Here is a 17,856-nt window from a genome sequence, read left to right as displayed (position 1 = left end):
TTCCATTTAAACAAACATCTACTTCTCATATTATTTCATTTATAGATGCAGTCCCTGTGACCAGTAAAAAAAGGAAATTCAGAAGCGATTTGAAACGAGAAATGATTAGCGATGGACTGTATCCATATTAAATACGTTACATAATTCATACCAGTACAGAAACAAAGTGCATAAAGGATTGCATGACTTGAAAGTTTTGCATGGGGGTTGAGGCATTGCAATGAGTGGCCAAGGCTCGCAATTTGAGCAAATAGTGTATGTTATTTGAGTTGTGAATACCTAAAGATACAGTTTGTTTTCATCGTAACTTCATTCTTATTTCTAGTCGACACATGATTGATAACTGCACTTGATGTGATTTGCTCCATGACCTTTGCCTTCTCACTGGAATATCATCATTTTCTTCAAGGTGTGTGTGGCCCGGCCCAGCCCCCTGTGGCCCCCCCACCTTCCCCCTTTCTTTTGTCCCGCCCCTGTAGTCATCGCGGGGTAGCGCACCATCGAAGCAAGCACGCACGCACTCACGCACGCACGCATCCTGTTCCACTGGCCCACCGCAGCAGCAGCAGCACCATCACAAACAACCTTCACATCACTTTGCCACTCTTGGATCCCTAACTCCACCGCCGTTCCCATGCGCTATCCTCACCCTGAGATGCGACAATCCTGCACGAGCGCAAGGAGAACCTCGTCAACACGCGTCGCTCCTCTCGGATAGAGAGCATGCCCGACGCGGGGACGCAAGGCGCTGCAGCCTCGGTGGCAGCTGCCGCTGGCGGCGGCGGTGCCACAGCGGCCGGCGATGGAGCCGAGAACGGCCGTCACCGACATCGAGCGCAGCAGGCGGATGCGGAGAGGCCAGAGACAGTCGCTAACCCATCCCAAAGCTCCGGCGTATTGGGTGAGTGTGGCCCGGCCCGGCATACGGGCAGGTGGATTGTGGGATGGCTGCAAACGAGACGAGCGAGCGTCAGACACCTCGAGGCAGCCTTCTTTTGTCTGCACCGTGCTGACTAAAATTAGCACCGGATCGCACTAGATTTATGTCCAAAAAAAGAAAAAAGACTTTCACCTGTTCTTGTCGCTGCTGCCTCGTATGGAAAAAAAAGACCATTAGTGCTTTTGACCTTCTGGTGTATGTTATTTATTGTGGTGGATCACACAAGACTTAAGTGTACTTTGGGCTTGAAGACAGTCCATTTAGGTTTGATTTGAAGCGAGGTGGTCATTTGAGCTCTTCTTCCTCCTCTGGAAAGCAAATGTTATTGTTACTTTACTGTTATTGCCTCTGTACAAGCTGTTATGCAGCGCAAGTATGTTTACAATGTATGAGTTTTGTCAGCTATGTGAGCGTATGAAAGCATCTCACCATAGCAGTCTTTGTAAGAATAGCACAAGATTTTCCAAATAGATCAACGTCAGCGACGGAGCCAGGTTTGTTTTCCTGCTGCAGAGTGATGCAGTGGGCTGCTGGAAGTAACCTGAGAAGACTGCTACTGACTGGAAGGGTAGACTGATGTCATCAGGTCGGGGTGGTGGCACGTTTCCGGGTATGCCGGCTGAGCCAACTTTTCTTTCCAGTGCCAGCTGTATGCAGCCTGGAATTTAAAAGGTGTTCGATTTATCTCTCTCTATGATCGGGGGGCTAATTCAAGTGCATTAAGTTATGTTTCTTTTTATTCTCAAGCTAAGTTCCATCTTGATTTGCACACAGATAATTAAATGTCCGTCTCCTCACTCTTTAGTTTGACATGGCAAGTTTTATAACCATAAAAGGTTCAATTCCAAATCTTGCAATTTTAGAGACAATCCAATACAGACTATTTCTATTTTTGAGTGTGGAATGCAATCAGGATATCTCAAGTCAGCCATGACATGTCTCAATATCAGTCATCCAGCATTGCACCAAATTTCTCCAACTAAGATTTGTTTGCAGTTCTGCCTGCAAGCATTTTTCTTGGGTAATCGCTTCTTGCCTCTGCTTCATTTTTCTAATTTCATCACAGTTGACTTGAATGACTTTGATCCTGTCTTCCTACTTTGGAAATTGCCATTTGACAATTTCCCCTCAAAGAATAATTAAAGTGGAGAAAAAAACAACCATTATTTGCGGTTTTCTCGGGGGCTACTGTTGATAGAGAAAGTCTGCGTAGTGGAAATCGGGTCACGTCATTTGTGGCTGTCCAATTAGCTAGTTGCGAGTCAGTGTGATACATACAATTAACAAAGAGGTCCAATTAGGTCACGTTTCACATTGGAATTTAGATGGCTATTAATTCTTCCAAGATCATTCCCGTGATGACCTTGTAGCTCATGCTGAGAGGAACTCGGCAGTTACGGCTCAAAAGTTGCTTGTGATTCTTTGGTAATTATTCGATTGTACTTTGTCACTGCGCTAAAAATCTTTTCGAATCATACTTTCTAAAAATCCCAAAGTAGTGCCCTAGATTTTCCATTTTTCACGGTTTAATCAGCAGAGATATCGGATCTTTGCTCTTCGCCGTCCGACTACTGAATTACCTCGAATATCCTGATGCGGTTTCCACGTTTCTGTTTTTGTGCAATTAACTTGATGAAACTGAAAATGATGTCCCACAGCATAATATGCTTCAAACACAGATGGCGTGCTGCTTTGTGCATGTGGCATCGATTGCTTGTGTGATTTTCATGCGGTGATACAATAATCACATTGATATTGTAGATTAAAAAACAAAAGAAGCAGTGGGTCATCCTGTGTTTATTTTTTTTTTTGTGGTTGCTAAGCAAAGCCAGTTGAAATTCAAAAGACCAGCGTGAAGAATGCTTTTACTCCCAGTCAGTATATTGTATGTGTGATTTCCTTCGTCTTTTTTTTTTTTTTTTTTCTTAAGTCCACCGCGCTAAACGAGCCAGTCGTAAAAAACGGCATCGATCGTCTTTAAGCTTTTTTTCTGATTGAATCAAAGCTGCCTCAATCATCAATGGTGTCTTTCTGCGTCTACCCATTGAGGCTGCTTCGAAATGGGAGGAATGATGTACTAATGCACAATAATTAGCGTCTCCTCTTCTTATTGAGCTCACGTCTTTTTCCATCGACCGAGGACGGCATCATCTCACAGTTTGGTCAGGTCACAGCCGTCAAATTGCGGAATTGATTTGATTTTGTTGCTACTCTTCCCACCATCATTTCTCTCACTTTAGCAGAGGCTATGATTATATTGTAATTATAATTCTAATCTCATCTCCCGTGGTGCTGGCATAACACCAAACTAATCTGGCTCCTAACTCACCAAAAATAAATAAGGCCTAAATTAGGTGGGACCCGTTGTGATGGTTCAAAGGACATCATTCCAAAATGTAATCTACATTCTTTGTGAGTTGATTAAAAACGGCTTTCCTCCGCCAAACTGGCACTCGGCCACTTTACGAGCCCTGTTTGCCGCACAAAGGCGTCTTTTCATTCTCCCCTTTTCATCATCATCATCGTCACTTGCTTTTTCCATAATGCGTAATCCCCTGGTGAAAATATTCTATTCAGCCTGAACGAGTAGTGTTCATATGTCAGATGGGCATGAAATGGATTCACCACAGTTTTCTTTCCTGGATAAAAACATAAAGCTCCTTTTTCTTTTGCACAAGAATATAAAGCACAGATAAATATATGGAGGATTTCTTGCCTAATCCAAATGCCTCCAAAATGTCACCTGAAGTTTGGATTGACTGCTCTCATTTCTATTTTCCAAAACATCAAAGTTATAGTTTCTCTTCATCATTTCTCGGCTGAAATATTTATTCAGGACATTTTAGATTTGATGACTCAGTTTGGATAGCCGGGGTGTGTTCATATTCTGTCTTGTGTTAATGTTTGCATCCGCGAGTCTTATGTGTGCGCGTGTTGTCAAATGGCTAGCAACTTGTCATCCGGAAAGTTTGGAGTTTGCAGCTGGGCAAACCAGAGATGACATTTTAACCTCAGCAAAAGATTTCACATCATGGCCAATACTTCATCAAAGTAAATTGACAGCAGTAAATTCATCTAAAAAAAAAAATGGAAGCATTAGAAAGAGCTCAGTGAAGCTGGTAAAACGGAGGCAAATAATCAGTTTGCTTTGGAAGTCCGTGAAAGCATATCAAGTGGTCTGATTGCTTGGAGCGGCCTGTGCGTTGCCCACAGCAATGAATACAAAAGCCATTCGAATGGCTGTGGTGTCTGCGCCATTTCAGCCAATGCGCTCACGTTTCACTATGTGTGAGTACTTCACAAAGTTAAACACCAGCGAGCCCTTAGGTCTGATGGCACAGTCTTTCAAAACCACCTTCACGCTGGAAGAGCAGCGTGGAAGCAGATAAGTTTGTCTTTTGTAAGTACAAAAGTCGTTATTTTCATCGTGAGATTGTGTTTTGTGCAGTCTTGTAAGTTCAAAGACTTGTGTATATTAACGCGTTCACTGCCAACTCAGTTCATATCTTTGACGTCTATAACTGTCAATGGCACAGAACGAGTTAATACAAAATATTTTCATGATAAGAGAATGCTTAAGGTTTGTTTTTCACAGTTATTTGAATATGCTAATGAATTTTCTAAGTGTCATCTCCCTCTCCACAATAGTGTTGTTTTGCCATCCATATTGTTGAAGTGTGTTGAAAACAGTTGATGACAGAGCAGCATTGTATCCGCCAGCTAGCAGACCTCAATTCCAAAGCAATAAGTCTGGGCTTGTTGCAAGCAATAAAGGAACAACAACAACAACAAAGCACCTTTTACTGCATGTTAGCATTTGAGTAACAATGCATTGATGCTTTTGTTGCTGAAATGTGTCCAGTCCAAAGAGAGCTGGCAAATGTTTAAGACATTGGTGTCAAACCCAAGGCCCGGGGGCCAGACAAACATAATGGCCCACCGAGGGAAACGACGACGACAAAAATGAGTTTGACGCCTCCGATTTCAGACCTATCCACTGTGTCATTGTAAAAAGCTGACCCACTCTGTGTTTGTGCTTTTCTCAGATAAGTTGTTTGGAAAGAGGCTGCTGCAGGCTGGCAGACACGTCATGTCTCATAAGTCTTGGATGAAGACGGTGCCCACAGAAAACTGTGACGTCCTCATGACATTTGCAGGTCGTGTTGTTTTTCTTACTTGAAGTTCAAAATGCAGTCCTGTGCAATGGTGTTTTGTGTCCCAATTTTCAAGCCTAATGTGAAATGAAAATGATGATTATTTCCATCCCAGATACGACAGATGATCACACGTTGCTATGGCTACTGAACCACATCCGGCTGGGAATTCCAGAGCTCATCATCCAAATCCGTCATCATAAGCGTACGCGGGTCTACGCATTCTTTGTCACGGCCACCTATGAAAAGTAAGACTGTCTGGCTGCTTCTTTTCTTAACCCTTTGTTGGACAAGGTGTCATATTGGTTTCTAAAATCTACAGTAGTGATTTAACTGAGAAAATAAGTAGCACTTCTCTGAGGTTCTTTTTTTTTTTTGGGTTGTTGTAACTTTTAACGATAATTTATCATGCTGTTCTATTTAGCTGCAGTTTTTGTAAGCGCAGCAAATCATCATCGACGATGTCTCAGCACTCCACAGCTCTGGCTTATTTTCACTCCACCGGCACCCGAGCGGAACTTGCCTTTCTCTTGTTTTAAAAGTGGCCATCAAACCAGCGCAGAAGCTTTTTTTACCCTCAGTTTGGTGCATATTGAAATTGCGGGTCAGAGCGGCCGGCACGCAATCTGCCATGTTGTAAAAATGGAATGGAAGAGGGCTGGCTATTCGAGTTAAGATGAGGAGAATGGAAAAGGAAGATGACATGGGAGCTCCAATATTGCAGGAGGAGGCTAGAGAGACCACTTTCTCAAAGTATACCAGCGGGCTTTCCATGAAATGATCAAGAAGAAGGATTTGCCCCCCTCCCTGCATCCCGAGAATGATTTTGTCTTTTCTTATGCCGACGGGTGAGCCGTTTTATAAATCTGGATGTCAACGTGACGCTCGACTGGTCACCAGTCAAGCACAGAGTACCTATCAACAAACTCAATAAATAAATAAAGTTGAATGTGCAGGGATGGGTTTTTTTTTATGTTCTTGGAATAACCTACATGGAAGGCTTTGCTAAGATTTAAAGTCACATCCTTTGACGATGAGGCAAGATGTGCTAACTCTTATGGGAATCCAAAATGTCAGTTCCAGAGCGCACAACGCTAACATAGTGGTGGGACATTTTCTTTTATTCCTATAACTCAATTTCTTGCCTTCTTCAGATGAATTGCTTGCTTCATTTTTGTATGATTGCAAAATTCTGCTGCTCAGAATGGTAAAAAAAATGGCAGAAAGGAGCAGTCCAACTTGCAGAAGGAACAACAGCTTGGATCAGCTGACAAGGATTTATCCTGTCACCAGACTTGTTTAATTTGTACAGTGGCAAACTTGAGGATAAGCCTGAAGGGTTTGAAAGCAAACAGCAAGATCATCTTTGCTATGCTGATGACATTATCCTACTTGCTAATTCGAACCTTGCCCTCAAGTGACTTTTCAACATTGCGCTATTTTCAATTGAAAGACGTGAGAGTGCCAATGCAAATAAACAAACACCAAAAGCATGAGTAGCATATTTTTTGGACTAGGAATTCCAAAATATTCTTAAATTAAGTATAGAAATTGGAGTAAATTTAGTTTGGTCACTGTACTATTGGTAGTTTACCAATTTCGGATTGAATGTCTTTTTTTCCCCCCCCCACGTTCAGTCTCATTTCAACAAAAAATATATGAAAAAAAAGCCCTCCAGTTCTTTTCCTAAAAGCGCGCTGCCCACCACACTACTAAGCCGTGACACACACGCTTACAGCTCTTTTTTTAAAACTGTAATCCATCATGGTGTTGAGCGTATTGTTTCCCCAAGAGCCCGGATGGAGGTTGCAGGCCCACCTAGATTGCATGTTCACGTAGAGGTGAGATGAGATGATGCCATTCATCCATCCAGTGAACAGAGGACGTGTGGCTGGCTGGCTGGCTGGCTGATTGCAGCATTTGGGAAGGGCAGACGGAGAGAAGGAAAAGGAAGGATGACAGCTGGATAAAGGGAGAGGAAGGAGATATAAAAAGGATGGGGGTTGGGTCGAAGGGAAATTAGAGGAGGAGACAGCAAGATGAAGATGGAACACAGTCGGCGAGCTGGAATGACTGGAAGACAAATACAGCATCGTTCAGAAAGCACAACTGCACTGCACACATTTATTGCACCAACAAATGAAAAACAGAATTAGCATTATCACTATTGGGAATAGACGCATTACAAATATTCTGTTTTCTTCACGACCTTCCTAATATTTTATTGAGAAGTCAGGCGAAAGCTACTTGTGTTTTTTTATTTATTTATTTACACATACCTGTCAGAGCTCTATTATAACACGAAATGTAATTGTTCTTAAAAAAAAGGCAATGTGTTTTTGCTAGCAGCATAGGAACATACTTTGAAGGTTTGAAGTGTAAATCAATTTTCAATCTTCTCCCTGTGCTCAGGTGGATTTGCACCAGATAATGGAAAAAAAAAAAAAAAAGTATGACAGGTTCATTGGGTTAACTCTTTTTGCAGCTTGTTACGAGGTGCCGAAGAAATGGGCCTGAGGAAAGCGGTGAAGTCCGAGTTTGGAGCAGGAACACGGAGCTTCTCCTGCGAGGAGGACTACATCTACGAGAACATCGAGAGCGAGCTAAGCTTCTTCACCTCGCAGGTCCGTCCGTTCGCACAAACACGCTTGCGTGCACATGCTTACAACAACAACAACAACAAATGTCTGTCACCAGGAGCGGCAGAGCATTATTAAATACTGGCTGGATAATCTACGTGCCAAACATGGAGAGGTGCTTCACAATATCAATTTCCTGGAAGGTCAACCAATCAGTAAGCCGCATTATTTTCCATTGATGCAAAGTTGGCTTGATTTATGAACGGTACCCAATGATTGGTCCTAGTCCCGGAGCTGAGCGCACGAGGTGTGATCCAGCAGATGTTTCCCCTTCACGAACAGCACGTCCTGAGTCACTTAATGACGTCTTGGGTCCAGGCCGTTTGTGAGAAACAGCCTTTAGGTCAGTTGGATGGAACACAAATTGGTTTGCTCAATCAGAAGACTGAGCTTTGTTTGTTTGTGTTCCAGATGATATCTGTGACTACTTTGGTGTGAAGATAGCCATGTACTTTGCCTGGCTGGGTTTTTACACCACTTCTATGTTGTACCCTGCTGTGATCGGATTTGTACTGTGGATGCTCACCGAGTCAGATCAGGTGAGACGTGTGGACAGAAATTCATATTTGCGAGAGTCTCCACTTGATCAATTCAATTGATTTGTGAGGTCAATAAGTGGAGCGTTCTTTATTTTGCTGCATCAGACGAGCCGTGACATCTGCTGCGTGGTCTTTGCACTTTTCAACGTGGTGTGGGCCACTTTGTTTCTGGAACGGTGGAAGAGGAGAGGTGCCGAGCTGGCGTACAAATGGGGAACTCTGGACACGCCTGCCGAATCCCTGGAGGAACCCCGTCCTCAGTTCCGGGTCTGAACGATTGCAACTTTTCTCTTCTCTCTTGTCTTGGCCTCTCTTTCATGCCTTCCTTTCTTCAGGGAGTCAAGCGCTGTAGTCCTGTCACAGGACGTGAGGAATTCTACTACCCGCCTTGGCGGAGACGTGTGTTCAGGTGGCTGGTCAGCTTGCCCATCTGTCTTCTGTGTCTCTGTTTTGTCTTCCTGGTGATGCTCATCTGTTTTGAGCTGCAGGTAGGTCACCTGCCTTTATAATTCAATTCAATGACACTTATTCAAATCAATTAAATGTATTCACATAGATTTCAATGAAACTAAATGACATTGATTTCAATTCAATGACATTTATTTCAATCAAATTAAATTTCAGTCAGATTTAGCTCGAAAATGTTGACTCTTCATTTAATTGGAGTATGGGACGAAGCCATTTGCCGTGGTTAATAGTGATGAAAAAGAAACCCAGGAATGACTGCTTTGTCATTCCAGGAGTTTGTGATGGGGATCAAGGAAATGCCTCGGCTGGCTCGCTTCATCCCCAAGATAATGCTGGCTATCACTGTGACTGCGTGTGATGAGGTCTACAGGAAAATTGCTTGCTGGCTCAATGACATGGGTAAAGGCTTTTATTTTGTTGCCACCAAAAAACCAAGACAATAATTCAGATATGAATCATTTGAATGGCACATTTCTTTACGTTTCCACAGAAAACTATCGACTCCAGAGTGCCTATGAGAAAAATCTCATCATCAAAATGGTTCTTGTGAGTGATTAATCCAACATAATCTACAGCAGACATCTTTTTTTTTTTTTGCTTTCTCACTTTGATGACATCTCATCTTCTTTGGCAGTTTCAGTTCGTAAATTCATATCTCAGCCTTTTTTACATTGGATTCTACCTCAAAGACATGGAGCGGCTCAAAGAGGTAAGAATGGGCAAACTTTCGCTTTCGTGGATATTCATTTCGGAGGATGAGATTATTCACTGAATGCCTAAACTTCCCAGATCAGCACTTTCTCTTGTCTGAGATCATCATCTTTTATGAAAGTTTTGAATATCGTTGTGGTCTTTGTCAGATGCTGGCCACTCTGCTCATCATACGCCAGTTCCTTCAAAACGTGAAGGAGGTGCTGCAGCCTTACGTGTATGAGCGTCACAAGTTGGGCGAGCTGACTTTGCGAGCCCTGTGGGACCTGTTGCTCTCCGTGCTGCTAAAATACGCCAGGCTGGCCGCTGGAAAAGCACAGGCCACGCCCACCGACGCGGCCGCGCCGGGATCTGGTCTGAGGGGCACCCGGCCCGGGTCGGGGCACGCAGACAAAAGGTCAGGCCCTCGATATCTCGCTAAATTCAAATAGGATGCAATTTGTCACAAGAGTGATTTCTATTGTCTTTTTTGTTCAATACAGGGAAAAGAAGTGTCTGAACGGTGGGTGCGGGGTGCCCGACGAGGAGGAAAGCGGCGAGAGGGACGAAGCTGACAGCGGGAGGTTCAGTGAAGGAGAAACCGAGGATGAAAATATGATGGATTGCGGTTTGAAACTGAGGAAAGTCAGCTTTATAGAGAAGGTTTGTCAAATTGGGACACAAAGATCATTTAGAGCACTTTCTGCCATCTAGTGGAGGACAATACCTTGTCTGTCACTGCTATAGATGGGTGAACAAAGATCTGATTTCTTCTTTCTATTCCTGTGTGTCGTGTAGATGGACAGGAGGCCGCCGTGTAGCGGCCACCCCGGGGACAATAGTTTTATGGAGGAGGGGAGTCCAACTATGGTGGATAAAGGAATGGACCCGACCTCTGTGTTTTCAGTGTGTGAAGACGAATTTGATAATGGCGTCCATGACGTAAAGGAGGCAGGTGGGGGCGTGGGACATTCTGAGGGAATCAACCACGCCGCCGCCAGCTCCAGGAGCGAGAACAGCGCACCGTTGCGCAATCGGAGAAGAGGTCGCAGCACAGAGCGGGCCGAAGTTACGTCAAAGAGGGAATCGTGGATCGACCCTCCGGAAGTGAAGGAGAGCACCACGCTTACTCAGGCGGAGATAGAGAGCTGCATGCAGACTTACGAGGTACAAGGGACCGGCAGTTGCAAATTTGGACAATCGTTTTGTAAATTACAATGGCACCGAGTTATAAACCTTTCAAAGCAACTTTTATAAAGAATGTGGTTGTCCTGATGTGGCCAATCATTTGTCAGGACACTTTCCAGGACTACCAGGAGATGTTTGTCCAGTTTGGCTATGTGGTACTGTTCTCCTCGGCTTTCCCTCTGGCTGCCCTGTGCGCGCTTCTCAACAACATCATCGAGATCCGCAGCGACGCCTTCAAGCTGTGCACGGGTCTGCAGAGGCCGTTCGGTCTCCGAGTGGAGAGCATTGGCCAGTGGCAGGTCAGAAGGAAAACTCACCTCGAAAGCAAATGATTCTGTACACACACACACAGCCTCCCTCCCTCTCCTGTTTCAGTCTGCAATGGAAGCCATGGGTCTGATCGCCATCATCGTCAACTGTTACCTGATTGGTCAGTGCGGTCAGCTGCAGCGCCTCTTCCCTTGGCTCAGCCCTGAGATGGCCATCATCTCCATTGTCATCCTCGAGGTACTCCACTTGGCCAAAATTGATTGTGTGGCCATTTTTTTTTTTCTGCCTTGCACCTAATTGGAGCCAAGTGTAGATATGATACTTGACTTATTTGGCCCCAAATGGTCTTCCCTCGAGCACACACACCTTCCAGATGACATGTCATCACAAAGTCTTGTCCTCAAGTACCCGTAACATATTTGTGTTGCGGTGCCCACAGCCCACAGCACTATCTTGGCCTGATAACCAAATTGGGCTTACTTCGAGGGAAACCAAAGATCCCGACCGAGTGTTGCATCCATGAATATTTTTGTCCCATATTGATTGCAGTGCGCTCATCCTCCTGTCGACCTGTCTGCTTGTCTCTCTGCAGCACTTCGCTGTCCTCTTGAAGTATGTCATCCATGTGGCCATTCCTGACATTCCAACATGGGTCAAAGAGGAGATGGCGAAACTGGATTATCAGCGCAGGGAGGCCTTTAAGGTGAATTATGAGAACGCATAATGATCATATGCACAAATTGGTCAGGTGCCAACCACTTAAGATTGACATCGGCAAGATTTCTTTGGGCTAGCCAGTTGGTAAAAAAAAAAAAAAAAGAGACTAAAGTTTGTCCTGCAAATGCTTTCTGTCAGCTGTCGTGTTCAGAAATAAAAACAGTGTCCCCGTTACACCGTTGTGTTTTTGCTCCCTCTGCAGAAACACGAGCGTCAGGCTCAGCAGCACTACCAGCAGCTGCAGAGGAAGAAACGGGAGGAGGAGGAGAGGCAAAGGCAAGTGGAGCACATGGCCCGCAGAGAAAGAGACAGGGATGACAGCAAGGGAGACGCAACCGGGGATCACCACCATGACAAAAGCCACAGCAGCAAATCGCGCCCCGCCAGCGCCGGCAGCGGCGGCGGAGGCACGGACAAGCCCAAGAGGCCCAGCTCGCTCTTGGCGAACAACAACGTGATGAAGCTCAAACAGATCATACCGCTGCAGAGTAAGTTCTCCTCAGGTGGCGCCCGCTCCCCTCAGTCGCCCACCGAAGCAAAACTGCCAGGGTTCCTCAGCTTCAAATTCCTCAAATCGCCCGAGAATAAGAAGGAGGCCGCGGCGGCGGCCGCCGCCAATGGTACGTCCGCATCGTCATCCTCTTCATCATCAGGTAGCAGCTCGCAGGAGCGTTCTCAGTCACCCAGCAAAGCCTTCAACCCTGGCAAATTGTTTAATTTTGGAAAACCCGAAGCGGGGACTTGCATCAACGGAGCGCCGCCGCCCAGATCCGGGGAAGGATCGTCGGCGGCGGAGAAACCGGCCTCCAGGTCCGACTTGAACGGTATCCCGGACGAAATCCCCTCTCCTGGAGGGGAGGGGTCAGAGGACACTGAGTCGGACCCTCCCGGCCCCAAAGTTTAGTAGCTCCTTTTGTTTTCACCTCATCGCAAGAACTTAAGAACTTACGTGTGGCAAGAGCAGGCCACCTACTTGAAGTTGAAATGGATTCCAAACTCGACTTGATCAGAACCATGTTGAACCTTCTGTCACTACACACAATCATGTCTGCAATACATAAAGAAATGCATGAGCTGCATTTCTTATCATTTGAAGCCTTCAAAGCAAAAAGCTGTGATTCTTCATTTCTTCTGTGGCCAATTGTGAGCATCTTCCAAAAGCCTTCAAGCGAGGAAGAAGGATCTCTAAATGTACTAGAGTGTTTCTTAGTCATTGCAAATCAGTATTAGACAGCTATCTTGTTTTAAACTGTGAAATATTTGGCCCCTCCTCTTTTTAGGTGGAAAAAAAAAAGAGCAATATTAATGGCGTCTGAATTTTGTGTAATGCTGCAGTTTTATTGTGACCCAACCCCTTTAGCGGGGCATCCTTGATGTGTACGCCCCACTTTATTCTCAAAGCCGAGGTGAGGTCTTCTAAGCTTTGTAAACATCTTCTCATCCGTGGCAATATAGGATTCATTCTCAAACGAAGTCAGTCAACAAGGTTCTCCATTTCACAGCGTCTAAACAGTGAGCGGCAAATTCAAATGACTTTTTGCACTCTGCCTGACACATTATGCAAAGTGGACTGTATAGATTTCCTCCTTTCACATAAGCAGAAATAGTCCATGTTTATTTTTGCAAGTTGCTCTCGTGACGGGATTCGCTTGATCAGTGCTAATCGTTTTTAGTTTGGACCAAAGTGGTATTTTTCCACGATACTGTTATTGTGGACGCTTGGTTTTAATTTTCAGTTCTGCACTTTTGACAACAGATGACGCCAGATCTCTTGTGTTACCAACTGATTTTTTTTTTTTTTTTTTTTTTTAACACGGGAAGGCGACAAGAGTGTGCAGACTGAGCCAAGATGGTGCAGGGCAGGGTTCGCCATTTTGGCTTGAGAGGCATTACCTATGCATTCCCACATCACTGATACTGATAAGGGGTTTGGCAATAACAGAGGACACTTACCTGGAAGAATCACTTTGTCACTCTGCATTGTCTCAGTCACTGCATCCGTAGAGTTGCTCTTCTGTGTCAACATAGAACTTTTGTTTTAATGTCACTGTCGCTCCATGAGTGACCTGTAAAAATATGTCTTTCACATTACATTACATGCAATAAGGGAATCGAATATGTTGACAAACTATCAGATTGTTTTGAAATATTTTGAGATGGGGATTATAAGGATAAGTGTTCATGCTGTACAGTAGATATCATTCACCACTTAAAACTGACATATCATGGTTATAAATCCATCCTTTTTACATTGAAATCATTCTTTCTTTCTTTCATCCCTTTTACTCGTGTTCTGAGGAGCGGCTGAGTGCAAACCGTTTTGGTGCGGTCTTTAAATGCAAATGAGATACGTCACATCCTTTTTTAGCGGAGGTAGCGTTTACTTACACCGCAAACCTTTCGATTGATTAAAATATGTCAACAGCAGACGAATGCCTTTAACACATGATTGTTTTCCCCAAGAATCGAGCAGCACCTTTGATGCAATTCATCTGATATAACTACTCAAAATACATCCACCAAGCTACTGCTGCTAATGATGCTAATGCTATGAAAACGAGGGCATCGTAGGCATGCAATAATATGAAAGTCAAATTATTTGGGTGTCATTTCATGCTTACCGCTTTACTCTATCCGTCGTTTCCATAGATTGAAGGAACTGGAGCGCAATGAGAGGAAGTATTTCGGTAAATCCTTCTCTGTGTGGGTTAATGCATCCCAACAACGAATTGGCCGCACCCATTACCTGGTTAAGGATTGCCGCCCCAAAGACTGGGCCGTAATAGGTAAAAAACTTTTTGAAAATGGATCAAACTGAAAGGTATCTCTGCAACACCTGGAGGGATAGAATCAACTTTTAACAATCGTGGAGACTCCAAGTGCACAATTAAAAAAAAAAAACCAGTTGATTTTCCATGATATGTCAAATGTATTCATCATGGCATTTTTATTTATTTTTTTGCTGCAGAAACGTCAAACATCAGAAAACTAGGTCACGTTTCCTAGTTCCCAAATGTATCGATGTTTCAGAAGAGCAACTCAAAACTAAAAGAAACATTGAAACGGTATCAATTTCCCTGTTATTGTAAGACGTGAACATTGCTACAAATACATAACACAATCATCAATTGATGCCTCACAGAACATCATGCAGCTCTTCCAATGTACAAAAACTCTTTTAAAAGTCAATAACTGGGAAATTAAAGTATTTATGTTTTCATTTATTTTGTCATATTTTTGTAAGATCTGAAAAAGTTGATAGTTAATAAAACTATTTCAAATGCATTTTGTGGTGTTTGTTGTTTTGACATTTGAGCATGACTGCTATTTTTTTCAAACTGATAAAAGCACACAATAACAATGGTGCCGGTCCAGTTTTATTTCAGCAAAGCTAGAAAACAAAATCCATCTGATGTAACACGCACAATAGGGAAAAGGCTTCAGGTGTCGTGAAACAGTCTTAGCTGAAGCATAAAATGAAATGATGCCTGAAAGTGACAACGGGTAGCGAGGTGTCAAACCACACGATTTCATTCCCATCGCACATACTACCTGTTTTTATACATATGTAAATCTTTATTCGATATTGTAATGGACATCAAAAGAAACCGAAGGAACACGATGCGATACGGACTGCATGCTAAACACAGAACCTCTCTAACTGGCAGAGTGGAACTACTAAGTCACCACAACCAAGGTGATGCGAGAACACAACAGGATCCAAAGTGTGACAACCAGTTGTAAGGCCTCTAAGGCTAACAATCCAGAAATGCTATGATGGGGAGGAGAAAAAAATATCTGGCAAGGCCAGATCACATCAATTCTGCACTGAGGTTCTTACAATGTACCTAAATAAATGGATATAACAAATGCACATTAAGTTAAATTATGGAATTGGCATTTATTTACACAAAATGTAGTCTTTTTCTTTCCCGTATAACTTTTGCTCAAACCAGGAAATCCAACATTCGGTTGTACAACCCTTTAGCCTCATTTGGATGGTAGGTGCAGACGGCATTTGTTGAGATTACAAAAAATAAAAACCACGCCAAGCCCAACGATTATGGAGCGATACACTGCAAGGACACGCGAGCGTGGCGCTTCCTATTTTGTGCTGTTCTTCACAGTGCATTCTTGATTGTGTGGATTTCCAAGAGCGGGGAAAAACATCATGACTGTTACAGAGTGGGCAGTGAAACTGAGAAGGGGGGAAGTGGGGGGGGGGCACTTGGGCCGGCAAGAAGCGCGTTGCCGTACTTAAACAAGAAACACAAGAGAACGCCAGAAGTCAAATTGAGACACTTTTGAGACTAGACTTGTCAAGTCACTTGCCAACTTTCAACAACCTCACATGTACAGCACGTTACACACACACAGCTCAGCATGCATACAAACATACACACACAAGGTGGATCCTAACATACGGCATAGACAGCCCGGCCCAATACTGTCTTCTGTTCAGTTCTCAGAGAGTGCTTGCAAGTGTGGACTCGCGTTCCTTCTTCAGTAAAGCCCTCAATGAGCTGACCACCGAAGAACCCTGCTGAGGAGAAGTACAGCTCCTCGCCTTGCAGCAGAGCGGCCATAAGCTGTCCCCCTTTTCTTTTTCGATTCGTTTGGATCGCCTATGCCCCGCACACACAGACACACGCGCACACACGCACACATACACTTTAAGAGTCTTCATTCATTTCTTGGCTGTCTGTCCTGGCGATCTTTCTCGGAGGCGCCGGGCTGTCCCCCTCCCCTTGCTCCTGTTCTCGTTTCTTTGCTGCATTCTGCAAATCAAAAGGCTTGTCGGCGATGGCGGGCGCGAGGCATCAACTCAACGTTTTGGCCGTCTGAACCTGCTCACCTCTTTGTCCCACTGATGATGGAGGTAGCGCAGGAGGATGTTGGTTTTCTCTGTTACAATGACTGAGGCAAAAACAGAATAACGCTACATCATCACGCAGTTACAGAGAGCAAATAGCACGTAGAGTGGCTGACAAAAAAGATGACATTCGACCTCAGCTATTTAAGGTAGCTATATAAGTATTTCGGATTAGACGTTCAGCCCCAGAAAAGCAAAACCCCTATACAAGATATTTCTCCAACGGACTGGGACTCACTCTGTTCCGAAGGGTATTCCCGTGTTGGAAGATAGACAGAGGGCCTACGATTCTACAGAAGACAGAAAAACAATAACGTTTTGGTTGCTGAAGCAAGAAGAGAAAGAGGACCAAATTAAGGGCACTTACCGATGCTTTACAAACGGAGTCTGCATGGAACCTGCTGAAGTTGCTTTTATTGTAGACGGGAAGCCCTTTCAGGAAATCTGCCTGTGGAGAGACACAACGAGCATTTTAAATCTGATCTTGGACACATCACCCGGTGCACACGTCGCTCTCCAACCCAGCCAATACCAAACCATCGATTACAAAAGATCATTTCAATTTCCCATTACAACAGCCGAGGGCATAATGATGATGCCGGCAGATTGGTCTCAGTGATGAAAAGAATGACGTGACTACGAGAGTGCCGGTATCGAGCCTACTAGAGCAGCTCCCGGTTGGGTAACGTGAGCCCGGCGCTAATGTCAGCAGCTCTGCATTGGTATGCAATGGTATGTGGTAGTAGATACCTTTTCCATGACAGTGGTCGAAGTAAATCCAACGTCGACCGCTGAGCTTGTTGCACGAGTAGCAGGCAGGCAAGCAGCCAAGCAGGCAAGCAGGCAGGCGACGTGTTTACGACTATGCTACAGATAGCCGAGCTAGCTTAGGGAATGAGACACCGTACGGCTTGTCTATCGGGTGGCACTGGCCACACAAACATAAAAGTCGCAGTCAAATTGCTATTATCATTCTATGTTCAGTCTCATTTAGAACTATATCCGTCCGAAAAACACCCCGGTTTGACATTGAATAAATTAGCAGAGCTCCAAGGCTAGCATGGTGGCATCGCTACTTCTTCAGACCGCGCCCCGGAAACGCTCGTGCCGTCAAAGAAAATGATACTTTTGTTGTAGCGCCCTCTAACGCCTGGGTGTCATACACAACTGACTTTTTTTTTAATTTCGAAAGATTGCCACTGTCACGAGGGTCCTTCGTGAGGATGATGAATTAATTTATGTACATACATATATATATATATATTTCACTAAGGAGTGCAGTAAAGTAAACTACAAGTTCACTCAGGAATAAAGTAAAGTAAACTACAACTCTGAAATACCTGTTGGCCCTTTCTTCTTCTGTAGGGACATCCAACAA

The 17,856-nt window shown here is 44.3% G+C and overlaps 2 protein-coding genes across 2 annotated transcripts; one reads left to right on the top strand and one right to left on the bottom strand.

Moving 5' to 3' along the window:
- The first annotated feature begins 723 nt into the window (after positions 1–723).
- ano8b (anoctamin 8b) lies at positions 724–14,881 on the top strand. The gene is made up of 19 exons (XM_085927566.1): positions 724–901; positions 4,987–5,097; positions 5,210–5,342; positions 7,580–7,718; positions 7,792–7,888; positions 7,960–8,076; positions 8,145–8,272; positions 8,378–8,539; positions 8,608–8,760; positions 9,013–9,139; positions 9,231–9,286; positions 9,375–9,449; positions 9,601–9,848; positions 9,934–10,093; positions 10,229–10,597; positions 10,726–10,917; positions 10,994–11,125; positions 11,481–11,591; positions 11,808–14,881. The coding sequence occupies exons 1-19, from the start codon at positions 724–726 to the stop codon at positions 12,507–12,509; spliced, it is 3,390 nt and encodes a 1,129-aa protein (XP_085783692.1). The 3' UTR covers positions 12,510–14,881.
- dda1 (DET1 and DDB1 associated 1) lies at positions 14,782–17,610 on the bottom strand. The gene is made up of 5 exons (XM_085927565.1): positions 17,229–17,610; positions 16,846–16,926; positions 16,717–16,768; positions 16,461–16,522; positions 14,782–16,383 (listed from the first exon to the last, which is right to left on the bottom strand). Exons 1-5 carry the CDS (start codon positions 17,235–17,237, stop codon positions 16,279–16,281), a joined length of 309 nt encoding a protein of 102 aa, XP_085783691.1. The 5' UTR covers positions 17,238–17,610; the 3' UTR covers positions 14,782–16,278.
- Positions 17,611–17,856: the final 246 nt, after the last annotated feature.

The sequence above is a fragment of the Syngnathus leptorhynchus genome, chromosome 13, assembly GCF_054491065.1.
Source record: "Syngnathus leptorhynchus isolate UIUO chromosome 13, UIUO_Slep, whole genome shotgun sequence".
Taxonomy (NCBI): Eukaryota; Metazoa; Chordata; class Actinopteri; order Syngnathiformes; family Syngnathidae; genus Syngnathus; species Syngnathus leptorhynchus.
The sequence above is the reverse complement of the archived record's forward strand: the minus strand, read 5'-3'. Positions and strand labels throughout refer to the sequence as shown.